The sequence below is a fragment of the Dasypus novemcinctus genome, chromosome 5 (genome assembly GCF_030445035.2).
Source record: "Dasypus novemcinctus isolate mDasNov1 chromosome 5, mDasNov1.1.hap2, whole genome shotgun sequence".
Classification (NCBI taxonomy): Eukaryota; Metazoa; Chordata; class Mammalia; order Cingulata; family Dasypodidae; genus Dasypus; species Dasypus novemcinctus.
The window spans coordinates 98,672,661-98,692,110 of NC_080677.1; the positions used below are offsets into that span (position 1 = coordinate 98,672,661).

At 35.9% G+C, this 19,450-nt stretch overlaps 1 protein-coding gene across 13 annotated transcripts in view; it reads left to right on the forward strand.

The window, feature by feature from the left end:
- CPED1 (cadherin like and PC-esterase domain containing 1) overlaps positions 1 to 14,894 on the forward strand; it is a 290,477-nt gene extending 275,583 nt beyond the window's left edge. For 12 of the 13 annotated variants that reach the window (XM_058297272.2, XM_058297280.1, XM_058297277.2 and 9 more), the window contains one exon: positions 12,864 to 14,894. In XM_058297272.2, the coding sequence (XP_058153255.1) occupies positions 12,864 to 13,085 (222 nt within the window). In that variant the 3' untranslated portion in view covers positions 13,086 to 14,894. The remainder of the gene's footprint in view (positions 1 to 12,863) is intronic. The other variant, XM_071215250.1, reaches the window with a different exon arrangement.
- Positions 14,895 to 19,450: the final 4,556 nt, after the last annotated feature.

Consider the following 19,450-nt stretch of genomic DNA (forward strand, 5'->3'; position numbering starts at 1 on the left):
AGCAGTAACAATTTAATTCAACAGATATTTTTGTATCTTTTCTATGTAAGCATTATACCAAATGTAAAATGAGCTAGGAGAACACCTCTTAGGACTCCCATTAGCACCTCAAACTGAGTATTCCATCAGTAGCCCTTCTTCTCTGGCATTCTCTAATTTGTTGTATTGAATTACCATCTACCAACTAGAACAAACCCCTGGCTCCTTGTGTTTCTCCAACCCCAAGACAGCCCTAAGCCAACCAGTTAGCAAATCCTGTTCACCTTCTAAATATTCTCCAAGTCTTTTCCCTATACTCTTTTCCAGTTGCCTTGACCTTGTTTATTTTGTATTTATTGTCCAAAATTTGTTTCATGAGTACAATTCTTATAGTGATGAAAAAATAAGCAAGACATACTCTGCCATCAAGACACTGCAGTTGATGGATGGGAGGAGGATACATAAAAACCAATATTATGAACAATAGGGTAAATGGCATTTTCTAGGTATGCATAAGGATATTATAGTAACACTAAGAAGGGGCACCTAACCTAATCCAAATGGCATAGGGATTGAGTGAACCTCACTTTGAAGAAATGACCAAGTTGATTCTTAAAGGATGAATAGGTCCCAGTCAAAATAAAATGGGAGTGGTGGAATGAAAGCCAATCCAATACCATGGACAATGTGAACAAAAGTTCTGAAATGACATGATATTTAGCAGGGAATCACAATTAATTCTGTATATTATAGAGCATCAAGTGCAAATAGGTACTAGAAAAGTAGGCTAGGAACAGATCATATTAAGAGCTTATAGTTTATCCTGTAGGTGATGAAGAACCATAGCAAGGCTTTAAAAAGAGGTGTGATGAGATGGTGCTGCTTAGGAGGGAAGTTTTGAAGAGGACTATGTTAGGGGGAATTTAGGAGACTTTTTCAGAAATCAAGTGGGAAGAGATAAAGACCCAAATCAGGAGAGGGACAATAAGCACAAAAGAGAAATGAACAAATTCAAGCCTTATTTTATATCTATAGATCTTACTTGTGGCATGAGGGAGTGGGAAGTATCAAAGATGACTCCTATTTTGGGTGACTGATTAGAGAGCTGAACCCACAATTGAGACAGAGAATACTTAAGAAGGTACCAGCTTAGGGAAAAGATGATGAGTTCAGTTTTGAACATGTTTTGTTTGAAATGCCTTCAGGACATCCAGGTGGAGATCACTAACAGGCAGTTGGCTGTACAAGTTTGAAGCTTGAGGGACAGGTTGGGGCTGGAGACAAAGATTTGAGAGTCATCATAAATCTTGATGATATTCAAAACAATGAAAATAGATCATCCAGGAAAAGTGAGTAGAGTTAAGAAAAGCTGTGGGCTGAAAAAAGGAAATCTCGGAATCAGAATATGTAAGCAAAGTTGGGAGAAATAGGAACACTCAAATTCAGAAAACAAGCAGGAAAACTCTAATAGTGTGTAGTGTCTTGGGAAGCCAAGGAGTAAAAATTTGCAAGGAGAGATTGGGACATGGTCAACATTGCCAAATGTAAAAGATCTATTAAGGTAAGAATTTCAAAATATACATTGTTTTTGGTATTCGTAGGGTCCTCTCTGACCATATTAAGAACAGTTTCAGTAAAATATTGGGGGCAGGAATTAGACAACAATAGATTGAAGAGGTTTAGGAAATGAGGAAAAGGGTTTGATAAATCCTTTCAACAAGCAAAAATTTTAAAAGGGAAAAAGATATTGGATTTAGAAGGAAAAAGTGGTCTAGTGGCTGTTAATAGGAGAAAAAACTTAGCCATGTTTATTGAACAGATGGGGCAATAGCAAGGAATAGGTTGAAAATACAGAAGGAAGTAGGACGATTGGAGCAAGGTCCATGATAACGCAAAAATACGCAAGAGGATCAGATCATTGGACATTGGTAAGTAGTTGGTAGGGTGCTGGTAGATGAACAAGGTGGAGAGGGTCTCTATCCTTAGCATTTATTTGCCCTAGACTATTGTAATGTTTTCATCTTAGAGCCTCCAGTGGCAACTAGTCCAATCTATCCTTTCATGTCCCTACCAAGATTATGTTTCTATATTCCAAATGTGATGTCATTCAGAATTTTTCAATGATGCCATACTGAAAAGGAGTCACAGAAACTTTCACAACTACCATTCTTACACCCCCTTTAACAAAAGCGGTTCCAGACTGTTCTTTCTGCATAAAATGATTAAGTGCTCATTCCATGATCTCCAAATGAATCCTAGCCTTTTCTACTAACTGATTCAGTTAGATATCAGTGCCTGGTGAGAACATATTCATTGGCCATGAGAGAGCCCAGCTTTCTCTGAGATGGTTTGTTACAAAATCCTGTTCCAAAGGGACACCCTATGTTGAATGGTGGTAACATCAGCTCAATCAGATTCACTCTCTTAAGATGAATAATTAAATGGTAGGTGAACAAAAAGAACATTAGTCATTCTTTCTTGAACTAGTATTATGATTCCATGAGGCAGCTATACATCCCTGTCTTGGAAGTACTGGAAATAGAATGTCAGTATGAATAAAAGAAACGCTGACCTACCACTACCTCATGTTCTTTATATTATAATAAACCTGTATTTCTGGGTTTGTCTCTTCTTAGCAACTTTTAAGATCCAGGCTAAGAAGGATTTTGAACTGCCTCAATTAGCATTTCTTACATTATGGTTAAATGTTCAGCCTGGTGAAAACAGGTTCTGTTGTGGGGGAAAGACTGTATACACCTCCACTCTATGGATCATCAAATCATGATACATTAAAAGATCCTAAAAGCCTTACAGGGAAAAAATAAAAACAAAAACAAAATTGTTTCACTGGGTTTAAACCAGTTTTTTTCAAACTTTTTTGAACATAGAACCACTCTTCCTTTTCAAGATCTATGAACACCCCATTAAATACACTGGGAGAAGCGGCATAGAGGATAAGGTCTAAAATCATGCCTGGAATCCAGGTTAAATGTAGTAGATTGACCACAAGCATTTATCTTCCCTTCTCCTTGAAACCACACTAAAGAACGTTAGAGACATAAAGCTATTCATCCGAAAGAAAGACAGAATAAGAAAGCACTCATTAGACAAGAAAGTTGAATTCATTTTAAAAGTTTCACTTAGTGGGCAAAGGAAGTTAATTTAAAGTGCCTGCAGAGGAAAGACCAATTAAAAGTGAGGAACACTTGCCCCACAAATTCTCTGAACGAGTCCATTACAGAAAAGGTAGAGTTGAAGCACAGGTCAGAAAACAGTTGGCAAAATGTCTGTGTGCAAAATTGGCAGATCCTGACTTCCCTTCCCCACCCCCATGAAGTCAAGAACCTACATCTTCAGATAGAGTTTCTTTTGAAATTGAGCAGCAGAGAGCCTGGGTTAGGCTAGAGGTTAAAAACAGAGGGATGAAAATGAACTTGGAGCCCCCAAACTTCTCCCAGACTCCCTAGAATGCCATGGTCAGGCATGTGCCTGACCTGCTTGCAAAGACCACTGTACTGATCAAATACCCTACAGTGACGTTAGCAGTTGAAAAATTTGATCTACACAAACTATCCCTAAGTAACAATTAATGCCTTTTCTTAAATATCAACATTATGCTCAAGAGAGATAGATGGAAACATATACCTGTTAAGGTCAAAATAGATTCCAAAACCCAAGGTGTATATCTGAATAGAGAAGGGTAGGAATTTATCTTAGCTTAAAATCAATCACGCTAATGAAGGTTATTCAAATAGTATCAGGAATTCAGTGGCATAAGTATTCAGTCATTTGGGAAACTGAGTTTAAGACAAAGAAATTAATCTCTGAGGAATTGCTCGAAGTGCAAGATAAAGCCGACAGGAGAATTTAACATTCAGTTGGTAAACTACTGATCTGTAGCTCCTTAAAATCAATTTCCACACCTCAGAGCAGAATTTGTACACAGAGCCAAGGGCTGAGCTCTGGCTAGGAACAGGAGTTAAATAGGCTCAGATGTCAGACTAAGAAAGTTTGCGGGGGCTGGAGGGGGTGGGAAAAGACTAAGAAAATATGCTGATTACAAATCTGGAAACGCAAAAAAAAAAAAAAAAAAAACCAAACACCTCATTCCTAAGGAAAATTTAGTCTTGCCCCCCTAATCCTCAGCATCTTTGACCCATTCAGAGGTTGGACTCCCTTCAATCAAAACATGGCTTATGTTCATGTGGCCATAATTAAATATTTGGGTGAGGGAGTGAATGAAAGAATTCCCTATCATCTGACAAAATTGCCTGATGTCCTGAAATGGAATTATGAATTATAAAGACTGGCTTCTAGCTATTGTTTGTCACTTCATTTGAATTACACTTCTGTGAATTCTTGGGTTACTTTTTTAGCTGGTCCTAAATTTCGTGACTGGATCATGGTTAGAATGTCCTGTTGGCAGAACGACTATATCAAACAAAAAGTAATTCAATAGTATACATTTACATTAAAAAAAGACTACACTAGCACATTTTACCTGGTCAATCTCATGTTTTCCAACCTTAGGAAGCCATCACTCTCATTCCTGTTCAGACTGCCCCCATAAGCATGAATCAGAAGTACCTTGAGTGTTACTCAGGTCCAAGATTTGTTTTAGGAAAAGCATTTGTTTGTAATCTGCCTAACACTTTTCCAACTCACCAAGCCTTCCATTTTTGTACTAGCTTTCTGAAAATTCAAAGTTGTTTTAGATGTATCAGTTCATTTATATGGTAATATACTCAGTCTGGTGATTACTTACGTGAAATTAATTTTGAGTGTTGAAGTTACATGAGTTTAATGGTAGAAGTTTCAATGTTAGTTTTGTTGTGTAATTTGTAACAGATTTTCATTTGCTTGGGAAGTCATACAATAACTATTGGTCAAAACCAGTCAAGTTGAATCATGGCCATTTGTATGCTCTCTAAATTGTCGGTGTGCCAAGATGTTAATTATACAAAATTCTGGACAAATCTACAATCATAAACTTGGGAAATCTCTTAGCATGTAAGAAATATTTTAAGTAAGAGTTACTTCTATAGTCCAAAGCACAGAATTACAAATCTTGTTACTCTGAGTCATAAAACAATATGATTAACAATAGATGAGGGTTCCCATTCCTCCGCATCCTCTCCCACACTTGTAGTCTTCTGTTTTTTTAATAGCCACCAGTCTTATGGGAGTAAGACGGTATCTCGTTGTAGTTTTGATTTGCATTTCCCTCATAGTGATTTTGAGCATCTTTTCATATGTTTCCCAGGGTCCACAGGATAGAGGAATAGAATATGGATTAGATTGGATTTACTGGTATTCTACTATAGAACTTTTGTGACTAGTAATGGAAGAAATTGTAGCATTGATGTGGAGAAAGTGGCCGCAGTAGTTGCTGAGGGCAGGGAGAGGGAAGATGTGATGTGGGGGTTTTCAGGACTTGGCGTTGTCCTAAATGGTTTTACAGGGACAGATATTGGGCATTATAGATCCTGCCCTAACCCACTGAATGGACTGGAGGAGAGTGTAAACTTCAATGTAAACTATAAGCCATGCAGTGCAGCAGTGCCTCAAAATGTATCCACCAAATGCAATGCATATGCCACAATGATGAAAGAGGTTATTGATGGGGGAGGAGTGTAGGCAGGTGGGGATTGGGGTGGGAACCTCTTATATTTTTTATTGTAACATTTTTTGTGATCTATGTATCTTTTTTAAAAAAAGACAATTCAAAAAAAAGGGGGGTGGAGAGTCTATTGCTACATATAAAGTAACCCAAACTTGAACATCCTGTGAGAAAAAAATTTTTATTGTAGGACTTAAATTTGTAATTATAGAACAATGCTGAACTAAAGGTCGTCACAATACTTTATGAGACCGATTATCCTTTATATATAAGCAATTACATCTGGTTCATTATTTAAAATATAATTAGAAACAGCAAATCCACAAAAAGAAAATAAACAATAAAAAAACTAAAGAGAAGGTAGTTCTTCAGATTTTTTAAAATGGAAAAAAAATTGTCATTTAACACATATATTTAAAATAATATAGGGAAACGGACTTTGGCCCAGTGGTTAGGGCGTCCGTCTACCACATGGGGGGTCCGCGATTCAAACCCCGGGCCTCCTTGACCCGTGTGGAGCTGGCCCATGCGCAGTGCTGATGCGCGCAAGGAGTGCCCTGCCACACAGGGGTGTCCCCTGCGTAGGAAGCCCCATGCGCAAGGAGTGCATCCGTAAGGAGAGCCACCCAGTGCGAAGGAAAGTGCAGCCCGCCCAGGAATGGCGCCGCCCACACTTCCCGTGCAGCTGACAACAGAAGCGAACAAAGAGACAAGACGCAGCAAAAAGACACAGAAAAAACAGACAACCGGGAGAGGGGAGGGGAATTAAATAAATAAAAATAAATCTTTAAAAAAATAAAAAATAAAAATAAATAAAAATAAAATAATATAAACATTAGCCAAATCATATATGTATGTATTATTGACCAGACAAAGTATTTCCTTTCCTCTCTAGGTAGGTATGTTTCTCAATGATCAAATCATCTGTACCCACATTTTGAGAAACATTTGGAAGCTTCAAATTATTAGAAATTGTCTCTGATCAAGGTGACTTGTCTACACAAATATCTAGAGTCTACTGTCTTTTTCAGGACCTAAATGTTTCACAAATGCTTTCTAAATAGCTCCTATTTGTTTGTTTACTATAATTATTATGCCCCAGAGTTAACTTGAAATTTGTTTTGCTAACAGTTTTCTTTCAAAGTAACACTGTATTTGACACTTCAGTTGGATTTTAATAATCCCAAATGGTCCTCTGATTTTGGGAACAACCCAAGTGGGCACATTTCCATACATGAGATCAAAGGAAAGGAGTAATTAGCTCTTCACAACACAGGTATCAAACATCTTTCACTTATACAGCATTTCCAAGCCTTAAAATATAGCTAACTCCTTTCGTCCACTTTAGAGCCTATAAGATAAGTAAAACAAGGTAATATTTTGAAACTCAGAGATAGCAGTTTGACAGCAATGCCAGACACTGAGTTTTACAAATAAGTTCAAAGAAATAATAGCAGTGTGAACAGATGATCATGCCCACCATAAATTAGCACTGTCTCCTTAACGTACTAAGGAACTATTTATTTCATGGTAACAACATGGGGCCTGACCTTGAGGAGCTTGCCTCAGACAATGTCTTTGAAGTCACTCCATTCTTGTTCTTACTTCAAGTATCTTAGACATGTGTCTTTATATAGTCCCCTTGAGGGTAGGGACCATATCTGAATTACTCCATGTGTTTCCTAACGCAGAGGACTCTGAAGACAGAAAGACATATTAGATGGAAAAAAGAAATCATTATATTTTAATTTTACAATATAGAGCATCATTTTTTTCTTTTACTGCTTTTTCATTACAAAAGAATTACACAAATTCTTGCTCTTTAAAAAATTAAAAAAATAAAAAAGTATATATATTAAAAAAATTCCTTCCTTTATACCACACTCCCTTCCAACTCTCACCTCTTTCTCCACTGGAAACTATACTAACAGTTTAGTATACAGACACATATTAAACATATACTCTTGATTTTAGTCCCACACTATTAGGCTGTCAACATATATATCCCCTAGATTTATATAACATCAGGTTTTATTTAGAACTACCTTATTTTTCCATAAACATTTTTAGGAAAAAGGAGTAGTTTATGAAATTCACTTTGATCTGCAGAATGAATATTCCTATTCTATCTTGATGTTGACTTTCACTTACACTTGGTCATTAAGAAAGCCATTTTTTGCCATCAAGTTCTAGCAAGCACAATGCTTAAGGTTGCTGCTCACAAAGAAACAAAAAATCTTATCTAGACAAGAACACAACTAAAGTACAAGGTAAAATATAGTGGTTAGTTTAACAAAAATTTTTTGAGTACAAAATATGTGCCATTTCCAGAACTAGGCCCTATGGATTCATATTTCTGGCCTCTGGGGTTGCAGATGATACACAGACACTTTCAATATAATGTACATTACCCCATTTACCCTGACTCTGGCCCACACCTGCTCACACTGGAATTCTAACCTAGTGCAAGTATTTCAGGATCTCTCCAAGAGGGGCTTGACATATGCTTCAAGACAAGCCCACAGCTTCTTTGTGCTATTTGGTCAGGCACAGTGATGCAACCTCTAATTTCTTGTTGCCTCCCCAAGGCACACACATGGCAGCTGCTCCAGGGGCTCACCATGGCACACTGTCTCTCTCACTGCTCTGCAGGCACATCCCTCTCTGTTGCTGGCTACCCTAGGACCTCAGTGTTCCAAATCTCCCCAACTCTCCATAAAGCTGTATTCTTAGAGGATTCCCAAAGGTCTGGGCTCCAAAAAGTTATACTGTTGAGTGAAAAACTGACTTCAGCATTTACTTGTACTTTTGATTATTATGGCACTTAGACATGAATATAAAGCGGAATGGGTTGCCAGTCAGTCTGAAATACAGATGTCACCCTGAACTTAAAATTGCCCCCTTCTCCCAATAGCACAGGTGATGTAACTGGGACAAAGCAATCATGCCTGGATGTTTTTCTCTTTAGGATAAGTTTTCTCCCAAAAGGATCTGCAGTCTCCTGGACTATACATATCTATCAAGTAATCTCACTTTCTAGAGATGAGGCATGCCGAGATGTATCTGAAATTGCATAGAAGGCAGAGCTTAGGGTCTTCCCCGGAAAGCTCCTCGGCCCCCATAACTAAATGAACATAGCAGGAATGCCTGCCCATCGGTTTGATACACATGCCCACATACTACTGAATCCCTCAGTTTGAATCTTAAGATCCTCCCACCAGAAGATATACTATTCTACCACACACATTCTGTCTCCCACCCTTGAGAGACTCTGAATGGTTATGAATGACTGATCAAACCTGATTTTTAGAAATCCAAAAAATACCTAGGATGATGACAAATTAGAACTGTGCCCCGGCAGTTGGTGGATGGCAGCAGTGAGGAGGTGTTAGAGGAAGAGATGGCTGAGCGGCATGTCTCCAAAGAGCAGGAGCAATGCTGGGGTGGGAGGTGGTGTTTTTGAAGTGACACGGGAGCTCAGAGAAGGCCAGCAGCACCCTCTGGAATGTGGTAGGAAGAGTACCACCAACATCCCCCCAATCCTCCCACACCCTGCACTGGAGAGGGCTCTGGGGAAAAGAAGCAAATTCCTCCTGGAGATCCAAGGTTCCATTTCTGCAAGGAAGTCAAAGAAACTTTCATTTATGATAGTGACTAAGAGACTGTGTTTACCATGGAAAGGAGACCCCAAAGGAACACTGGAGAGGTCTAAAAATAAGGGGAGGAATCAGGAGTGCGGGAGGAAAACAAAGCTTGTGACAACTAACACTTGGTAAGTTGATTCAATTCATACTGATGTTTAAAGTCCCCCTTCATCACTGTTGTCATTGGCGATGATGTTGTTTTCCTTCCCAAATGGTCTTGGCTATTCTACATTTATTCTGTAAGATACTTCTTAGAATTTCTTTCTCATGTCCCCCACCACCATTATATCTCACTGTGGTTACAACTGGAAAAGCACTTTAATTACCTTGGGAAGATTTGTCATAGTATGTCTTCCCATTTTTTCATGTTTTCTTTTTATGTCTTATTACACTTTTGATGAAGTCTTCACCTGCATCCCACAGACCACTGTTGAACGTAGTGAAATTGTTTTCTTATTGTAATGGGATATATTCTCTAATGTATTTCTTATTAGTTGATAGAATACAGAAAAGCTATAAATTTTTAAAATATGACTTTTATAATATCTAATTATTTTTTCAGTGGCTTGCCTTGGGTTTTTGGGATAAATAATCATATTTTGATAGTCTCCTATAATAGCTATTGCATAATATTGAAGCATTTTTCATTCTTGAAATAAATTTTTATGTACTAGCGGTATATACAATTTTTCTAATGTACTGGATTCAATTCTCAATAGCATTTTGGAGGGCTTTTTGTATCTATATGTGGACAAGTCAAAATTGTAACAATCCTCTTTATCTCATTTTGTCAGCTTTCAAGATTCAGTGTCAGGTTGATGCTGGCTTAATAAAATAATTAGAAAATTTTACTTCTTTTATTTCCTACAAAAATAGTTTTCAAAGGATACTAAATTAAGTGTTGGTAGGCCAATCACTGGCATGAATGTGTCAGAGTAAATCTTGAATAGCATAATGAGTGCCTCAGCACTTAGAGATATCTGGCCCCTACCGCCAGAAGTTAGGGGACACCCCACCATCCCATCTCTTTTAGCAAAGTAACCTTAGTAATTCAAAAATAGAAATACACCATCAACCTTCCCATTGAGAGCTTGCAAAATATTGACACTACTCCCCAGTGGAAGATTTACGCTTCAGCAAATAAAATGGAAAGATTTATTCTTGTATATCTCATTTATGATTCACATTTAAGATTGTTTTAAGCATCTATACTAGCATTATCCAATATTTATAATGCTAAATTAAATTCATTACTGAAATTATGCAAAATATTACAAAGTTTTCAAGAATCACAGCCTTTTGCCTAGGGATGGACCTTTTTCTATTTTACATGTGATTAGCATGCAAAATATCAGGCAATTACAAAAGTCAGAACTTAAGAGGAAATTATATAAACAAAATTAACCTTATTTTGGCTTCAGAATATTGGAATAATATTGTTCAGGTTTGAATGTCATATTTATGTTTAACTGTTTCCTTAAATATACTTCCTTAATAATAATCACTAATATTGCTCTAAGTGAATATAAAACTCCTCCAAAATAGACAAATCCTTCAAGAAAACATTGGTGCACCTCCCCAGCCTATCATCTTTAGAGTTAAGAGTATAACCAAACAAGGATGGAAAGAGCTACACATAATAAAAAAACTTGCAACCTTGAGACCTGGAATACTAATCAGTGGTTAACTGCAGACTCAGCTCTAAATTACAATCCATAGAGATTCCTTACCACAGCCGGCATGGATTTCACTGAACTTCTTAAGAGTTGCTTATGTGAGGACCTAGTCTGGAAAAGCGAACCTCCTGTAGTTTCAGGAAAACAATTCACTTCTTTGGGGTTAGTAGGGTGTGATTGGTTTTGAAACATATTACCATGAGTTTTTCTCTTCAAGACAGGAATAGTTGTGACATTTTTCTGATTATAAAGTAATGCACATTCATTGTTTTTAACAAAAGACAGGATCAAAGTTACAAAGAATACATTTAAAATCATCTATAGTCCCTCCACCTAAAGGCCAGTACTGTTAACATTTTGGTGTAGATCATTACAGAATTTCTTTTCAAATAGTTCTTCTAAAATGGTTCATGCTCACTCACAATGGAACTAAAAATACTTATCTTCCAAATAGATATCATGTGATCTTTTTTCAATTCTTCTATTTCTTGGAACTGTTTTCTTTGCATTATCTTATAAATGATCAAAAAAAGATGTACTGAAAGCATTATATAGCACTCAAAAAATTTAAAAATCCATGTGAGCTAATGTGGCTTTGATTAGCCATCAATAATAAATAATTCATGTTAACATACCATCAGAAAAAAAGGCTTACACATGCATTACAATGATGCAAGCAGTGATTTTCTATTCATTTAGATTCCTACACCTTTGTAAAGTCACCCAAAACATCTTTGCCAGTATTCTCTCTCCTCTTCTCTCCTTCCGTGATGCAAGCAGTGATTTTCGATTCATTTAGATTCCTACACCTTTGTAAAGTCACCCAAAACATCTTTGCCAGTATTCTCTCTCCTCTTCTCTCCTTCCGTGATGCAAGCAGTGATTTTCGATTCATTTAGATTCCTACACCTTTGTAAAGTCACCCAAAACATCTTTGCCAGTATTCTCTCTCCTCCTCTTCTCTCCTTCCGTACTCTCCAATCCCCCCACCCAATCTCTCTCTGGATCCCCACCTCAGTCCTGCTCCCACCATTGGTGTTAACACCCTGAGTGCTACTAGCCCAGGGATTAAAGCTGACAATTAGAGGATTCCACTAGGGAAACTTTTTGTAAAATGTGCAAAAAAAATTGTAAATACAGTCTCTTTGTGTGTTGATATCTGGGGATATTCATAAAATATCCGTGAATAAGATCACAAAGAAACAGTAATATATGTTGCCTCTAGGGAGGGAATTGAGCGGCTGGATTTTGGAGGACAGAGATGAGAAGGAATCTTATTATGACCTACCCTTTTATGATTTATAAGCTTTAAGCCAAATGGATGTATTGCCTACTCAAAAAAATATATATATCTCTATACATACAAATATATATAAAGTTCCTAACTTAATAAGACAAGCTGCTCCTTCAGATTCCACAACTTACTGGGTACCCAGAGAAACGAAATCACTAACAGTAACAGAGTCAGCTTATGGGTCTGCAATGAAAGAAATATTTTTCCCTTTCTCTGGAAATAGTTTTAGTTGCCATTCTATAGGAGCATGCCATGATGACAGGTTTAGGGTACCATATTTGAGTCTGTGATCTGCAAAGACACACTGGTGTTTTCTCTATTGTGGTGCCATGTCAGACCATAAGTAAACACCTGACCTAAATAAATCACATGTGCACACGCATACACACATGTGTGCACACACAGCAGCAGCAGCATGTAGAGGAATCATCTGCAACTGTTGTCTAGTTTCACTGGGAAAAGCATCCCTGAGGTGAGAAAAGTGGCAGAAATTAGCATTGCAGCATTTTGAAATATGTCACCCAAGTTCTGCACCCTTTTGGAGACATCACTGTGCTAGAGATGCTGTTCAAGTTTGCGAGTGAGCTATATTGCTTTAGGTAGGACTTGAATTCTGTGGTTTTGCCTCACTGTTTACTCTTTATTTGCAGGTAGTGAAATCGAAATTATCCAAAGAATACCACTTTATTACAATGAAACAATCAAGGAATCATACTGTGGGAAAGTATTTCAGCAATCAAAGCAAACTCCAACGACTACGGCAAGACTCTGTAACAAGTTTTCAATCACCATACCATGTCAGTGGTCCAGTTAATCAGGTTTATTCTGAAATCCTTCTCAGCAGGATGTGTGCCCATAAAAGGACTGTGTAGACTCTCTGCAGGAGGACTGAATTCAGAGTTGGACACAAGCCACTCACCTAGACAACCTGGGAACCATGTCCTGCGCATCACATGTATTTTGGATTGACAGCACACACTCGTGCACGCATCACAAACATACATACCCATGCATACATACTAAAAATATTTTTTCAAACACACCTTTTTTATACAGCTTTATAAAGTCAAGGTATGTGCCTGAAAAAACAGTTGGTTTCAGAATGAAAGATAGAGCTAGAAAAATACTACTTGAAGCATAATTATAAACTAGGACCACTTTAGGCCCAGTAGCAATTGCATTGTAATAGTAAAGAGAACTATAGACACTTGAATTGTGTGAAAAAGGGGGATAATGCTCTTAAGTATTGTGTTAGCTTCTCTACACTAATACTAAAAGGGAAAAAAAGCTATAACATTCCATTTAAGTAGGGATTGCACTAAAGTCTTTTATCAGGAGAAAACGTGGCCGTTATAATGGCTTTGGTTTTGTTAATACAATGCTTATGTAAAACACATTTCTTCCTATACTTTTAAAATTGTATAATTAAACAAAAAGGAAAAGGAATCCTCCACAAGGGAATTCAAAGGGCTTCTGTGAGAGATAGGAAGTGGAATATTTTACAGTTAAACACAGTATATTTAACTTTGCACTCCCTGTTTTCCACAATCATTCCCACCTATCCAGTCTGTGAACTTGGATGGGTCACCACAGTCTAAATTGATTAAATACATGATTTTTTTAGTAAGGAACAAATTATAGTTCCTCATGTATTACTTTATTATGTTTCATTAATGATATTACCTAAGAAAGCTTTTGTTTTGGCTACTAAAGACCTATGTAATATAAGATTATAATTAGATTATATGTAAATATTTTGCAAAGGATTAGGCAGTCTCAAATGCATAGACATCATTTCTATAAAGCCTTTGTATGTATCCATGAAGATTACTACATGACTAGCAATTGTGTTTTGATTTTTCTGAGCAATTTGAGCAATTGTATCTAATCCAAATTTAGAATAGGGGTAAAGTATTTTTAATTAAAATGACAGTATACATACAAACAAATCTAATTCTATTATTGAAAACTTTCTCGTCTATATTTTTAGTTTGAAATGGGAAATTTATTTACTATATTCAAAAATACAAGATATCGCACAGTTACATTTGATTTTAAAGGTTTATTTTTCCTTTGAGGGGAAAAAATAAGCTGAGAGGGTTAATTTAATACATGGCTAAAATTACCAAATGTACAAATACCTCAATTCTATTACCATGCAGTAAATAAAACTACTTTGATCGATGCCTTAGTATGAATATCCACTTCCTTTAAATACTCTATTTTTATATATATTTTTATATGAAGATAAACATGAACTTATATTTAACTGTCTTAAATTATATTTAAACACAAACATCACTTGACTTAATGCATATATGCATCCTTCAGATGATAGATGTTTGTAAAAGAATGGTACATAATTAACTTTAAAATGAAGGATTTTTGTAGTATCTATAGTGGTATGCATGCATTATTTTTAAGTTTTCAATGAGTTAAAGAAAAATGTTATAAATGATGCCAATTTATGCAGCCTTTTTATTTTGTTTTGGCATAATATATACTCTTTAACAGTATTATGGTCAATAGATGTTTCATGTGATTTACTATGTTAACCTAATTGTAATTACCTTCTGAGTGAGGTTAGTGTGGCATTTAGCTCTTTACTGTTGAAATAATAGTGGATTTTAGAAACAACTGTAATAATATTATAAATATGAATAAATGTCTAACTAATAATAGTCTGTGTTCAGAGAACATCTCTTAGTTTTCTTTTTACTAGAGATATATAACCATACCAACAATGACCATTGGGCAAGGATCTTAGCAGTGGATTCAAGTATTTTGCATAGTTAGAAAAGATCAACTTTCTAGTACCTTCCAATCCTGAAACTCTGAGTTTATGATCAGATGAACTTCCTGCTGTACGATGACCAAAACTTTTGAACATAGTATAATGATAAGCTTGTTTTTAAAAAAAATGTCAGCTATCCTTTTAATTACCCCTTAATTGAAGAAATTACATTTTTTTAACCTTGGGGAAATAGGGGCATGTATGTGTGCACATGTGTTTATGTGTGTTCAGCAAATTTATAATTTGAGTGGAAAAAAGTTGAGTATGCATTTTAACATCCTTTTAGGTATAACAGTTCAAGAAGGTATAGTATTTTGGGTGAGAGTTGATTAGTATCCAATCTAAATTAAACTAAACTAAAGAAAACACTTATATTATTAAAAGTCAAGAATAATTATGTACATATTGCCAAGCAAATTATGTACATATTGCCAAGCAACATATATGTGCCTGTGTGTGTGTGCTTAAAGGCGCAGTGTGTTATTTGCAAGCCATCTAAATTGGCAAATAAGATCCTGTATGGGGCATATGAAAAAAAAGAGCCAGGACATCACTGCCAGCTGATTAGGTTTACTTCTGGGTCATTTAATCTTCCCCATTTAGTTACCCATATGCCTAGCAGTCTTCTCTACAGAACAATGATACCCACTTAGAAAGCATTAGAAGAAACTGCTGAGTTTGGAAATAGACATAATTCTGGTGCTGTTTATAAAAGAAAAATAGCGCTCTTTTGCATCTGAAGTTTCTTCTTTTAGTTCTGTTTCACCAAAGGATTCCAAGAAGAAATATAGAAATGGGTCAGAAAGTATGTAACCCAATAAGAGTTATTTTAAAGCAGTAATACTTTGGGGAAGGAGGTGTCTAATTTAGTAATAAGGTTAAGTGGCTAGAGAAGCAGCCATGGTTAGGGTCTTATTACATGTTATCTTCAGATGTCCTTAATTTGAGCAAATGCTGAAACAATCAGAATCTAATATTTTTCTCTGTGTATTTTTCTCCTATACAAGCAAAAGTTTTTAAGTGTCCTTAAAATCAGTGGCTAGAATTATTGTTTTTTAAAAATGAGCAAATATAACTTTGAGTAAGTTCAAATGGGCTGATAACTTCAAAAACAAGTATGCAAATGCAAAATCATACCATAGAAGATTCTACAACTTTGACTGGATCAAGGTGTAATCACTCTGCGAATGCTACTGAAATTTTGTATGTGTGTGTGTATGTGTATTTAAAGTTCAGATGATTTTGATTGTCCCTGGAAACTAAGGCATTTTGATGGATCACTTCAGCTTAAAGGGATGAACCAAAACTTGTCAGAAACCCCAAAGATCTACTAAAGACTGTGGGATACTGCCAGTGACTAAGAACTAGATTTTGCACTTGGCAGGGCTTCCAAGATTCTATACTGTCAAAAAGCCTTTTATCATGTTTTTATTGCTTCAGTAACTGCTATTATCAACCTCCATATTTCTTTTATGATTCATTCACTTGGTGTAGGGGACTTTAGAACTCATTTTTTCCTACTGATATAAACCATGCAGTCCTTCTAAATTGGTGCACCATTTATTTTCTTTATGTTTGGTGAAACATCAAGACTTTGCTTTATGGCTCTATTAAATGCCAGATTATTATTCTTTAACATACTCAATACACAATCAAAATATTAATTCTTAAAGTTTATTAAAGCTTATCAAGAGCATTTATCTGAAATTCTATTTGTAATGTAAATGAAGATACTTAAACCCAAACAATAGAAAAAATAAACACAAAAACACCCAGATTTAGAGAAAATACAATAAAGATTCCAACAGTGTGGTCATATTTAGGTAATTAGGTTTTGAATCTGATTTATATTGACTGGCATTTTCTCTTAAGTCTAAAGCCCTCTTCGCAAAGAACTGTTTCCATTTAGTTTCTTAAAGTCTTTTTTTCAAACTCTTTGTATAATATATCTGGGGAAAACATTGCATTTTAGATGATGTTATGAGTAGACATTTATTATTCTACCCAACATATTTTCTTGGAAATTTATGTGTAGTGTCATATTATTCTTTTTATCATACGAAAAAGTAATTCCTCTAAAATCCATAAAAGTATTTAGATATTTTAAAAAGCAAAGTAATTATAATTGAATATTAATACATAGGAATTCAGAAGCAACATGGTTTCATAAATATAAAGTATGTTCGATTTTCAACTATTTAGTAACTTTTCTTACTTTATTGTTGGTTGATGTAATGCTTTCAATTTAAGCAGCTTATGGTGCTAGACTAAAAGATCAAAGTGACCTATTTCTATATTTTTGAATTGTATTTTCATTTTCTTTTTTATTTGTAGATTGAAATATTAGTGTACTGGATCAAGAGCAACATCTAAATATTCTTTACAGTCTATAATTTAATTTTTATTTATCTATAGCTTGCATGCTTTTAAAATTAAATTGTGAATTTGAATATTAGGAAAAAGTTTTAAACATTAAAATAAAACAGGCATATGTTGTAACTTATGTCCAATCATGTATCCACCAATCTCCATTTAGATTTAAGAGTTTATTTGATCACTAGTAGATTTTCTTATCTTAATAGGTAAAGAGCTGAGGTTCAGAATTTTCTTGGTAAACACATGAATAGGAAAGGATGGTACAAAATGCCAGTACTGCATCAAATGTAGCTTAGGTTAGTCCGTTAGGCTCATTACTATCAGGGCAAGGTTGAAAGGGAGGCTGGGCATAGGCTTTCACTCCAGGAGGGAGATTCCTCCCTACATTGAGTTTGGGAGTATATAAAAGTTATGAGCATTCTTTCCATCTGTCTTTGACAGGTCTTGAACATCTCTTCAAATTTCTTCTTAATGAACAAGTCATTTTGAAGGGTCTCATTCCCAAAGAAGCAGTAAACAATAATTTTAAAACTTTATTGGACCAAAATTATTACCTAGATTAACCAAATAGCTGCTAAAGGTGACTTTCATAATAGCTTCTTATTTATAATCAAGAAAAATAAAAAATGCCTTCTAAGCATCAATATAGGACAACCTGTGAAGAAACTGCAGTAGAAACCCCATTCTCACTAAATTTTTTTCAGCCATACAATCCTTCAGTTGCTCGGACAATTCCCACTTATTCTTACCTTGGCTTTTGAGATAGTACTTATGCAGTGATTTTCTGTGTGCATTTAATATGTAATACAATACATACTTTAAAAGTTACATGTGTACATTCTCCTCCTTGCCATAATATATGTAACATGAAACTTGCTTTAATGGGCATGGACTCTCGAGTTTTAAAGGAGCATAAAAAGTGTTCATGAGCCTTTTGTTAAAAATCGGTGCCTACATCATAGGCAGGGCATGAAATTCTTTGCTACTACTTCTTCAACTTATAAGGTAAAGTTTGGTCTGAATTAAGAATCATTGGAAGGAAATTGAAGCAATGCTTTCGTAGCCTAAAACAGCTCTATTCATCAAATGGCACAGACTTGGGTTCTTTGGTTTCCACATGTGCATACCCAGTGGGTTAAACCTGGTCTCTGTTCTCACTTGCCTCTAAAGAGAACCCATTTCAGTGTTCACATTAGAAATGCAAAATCCATGGCATGTTTTTTAAAGGGTGTGGATACAATCCTTAGCACAAAGTATTCCTGCCAGAACAGGAATCATTTTAATAGGATGGAGTTTCCAGGGCCATGTTATTGGTAAACACCCTGAACTCTTAGCCACCTATCCTATACATAAACTGCTATCTTCCATGAATTATCTATGGATTCCGTGATAAGGCTGATACAGATGTTGCATCTCAGGTTCTAGTTCCTCAGAAAAGAATGGGCACTCAACTGGGTGATTGGCCTAACTGGTGTTTTGCTGTCTCCTGGAGTCATCATAAACCTTTGAAGTACTGAGTTTCTTGAAGCTGATTTCTCTTTTCATGGCAGCATTTCTGGACAGTCATCTTTAGTAAGTTGTTATCAAATACAGTGAAAATAAATGCCTTTCCCTCACTGCTGAGCATCAATTTGTTATGCTGCCTCTGCAGACAAGAAAGCCAAAATTGGGGCCCAAACCAAGTCTTCCCTGGTTTGTGTCAAATAAGGACTCAGAAATAATAATGCTGGATTATTTTAAGCAAAAATTCATACTGTATAAATATACACATACAATAGAATAAAGCAATAAATACTATATAAACTTATGCTCATTGTATTAGTTCTTTTAAAACATTACTCTTATCATTGATTTATACGTGTTAGTATAATGGACTCTATCTCTAGATGCCTTTGCCAGATGCTCATCTGACATGTGGGGAATGTGGTTCAAGGTCTCTGCCAAGGAGTGGCAGAGCTGGGAGGACTGTGCTAAGGGCAGTGTCTGCCAGATACTTCCCTTGGGAAGTGACAAGTGACCAAACTTCCGAAATCACCAGAATGAGAAGATGCTAGGAAAGATTGGTCT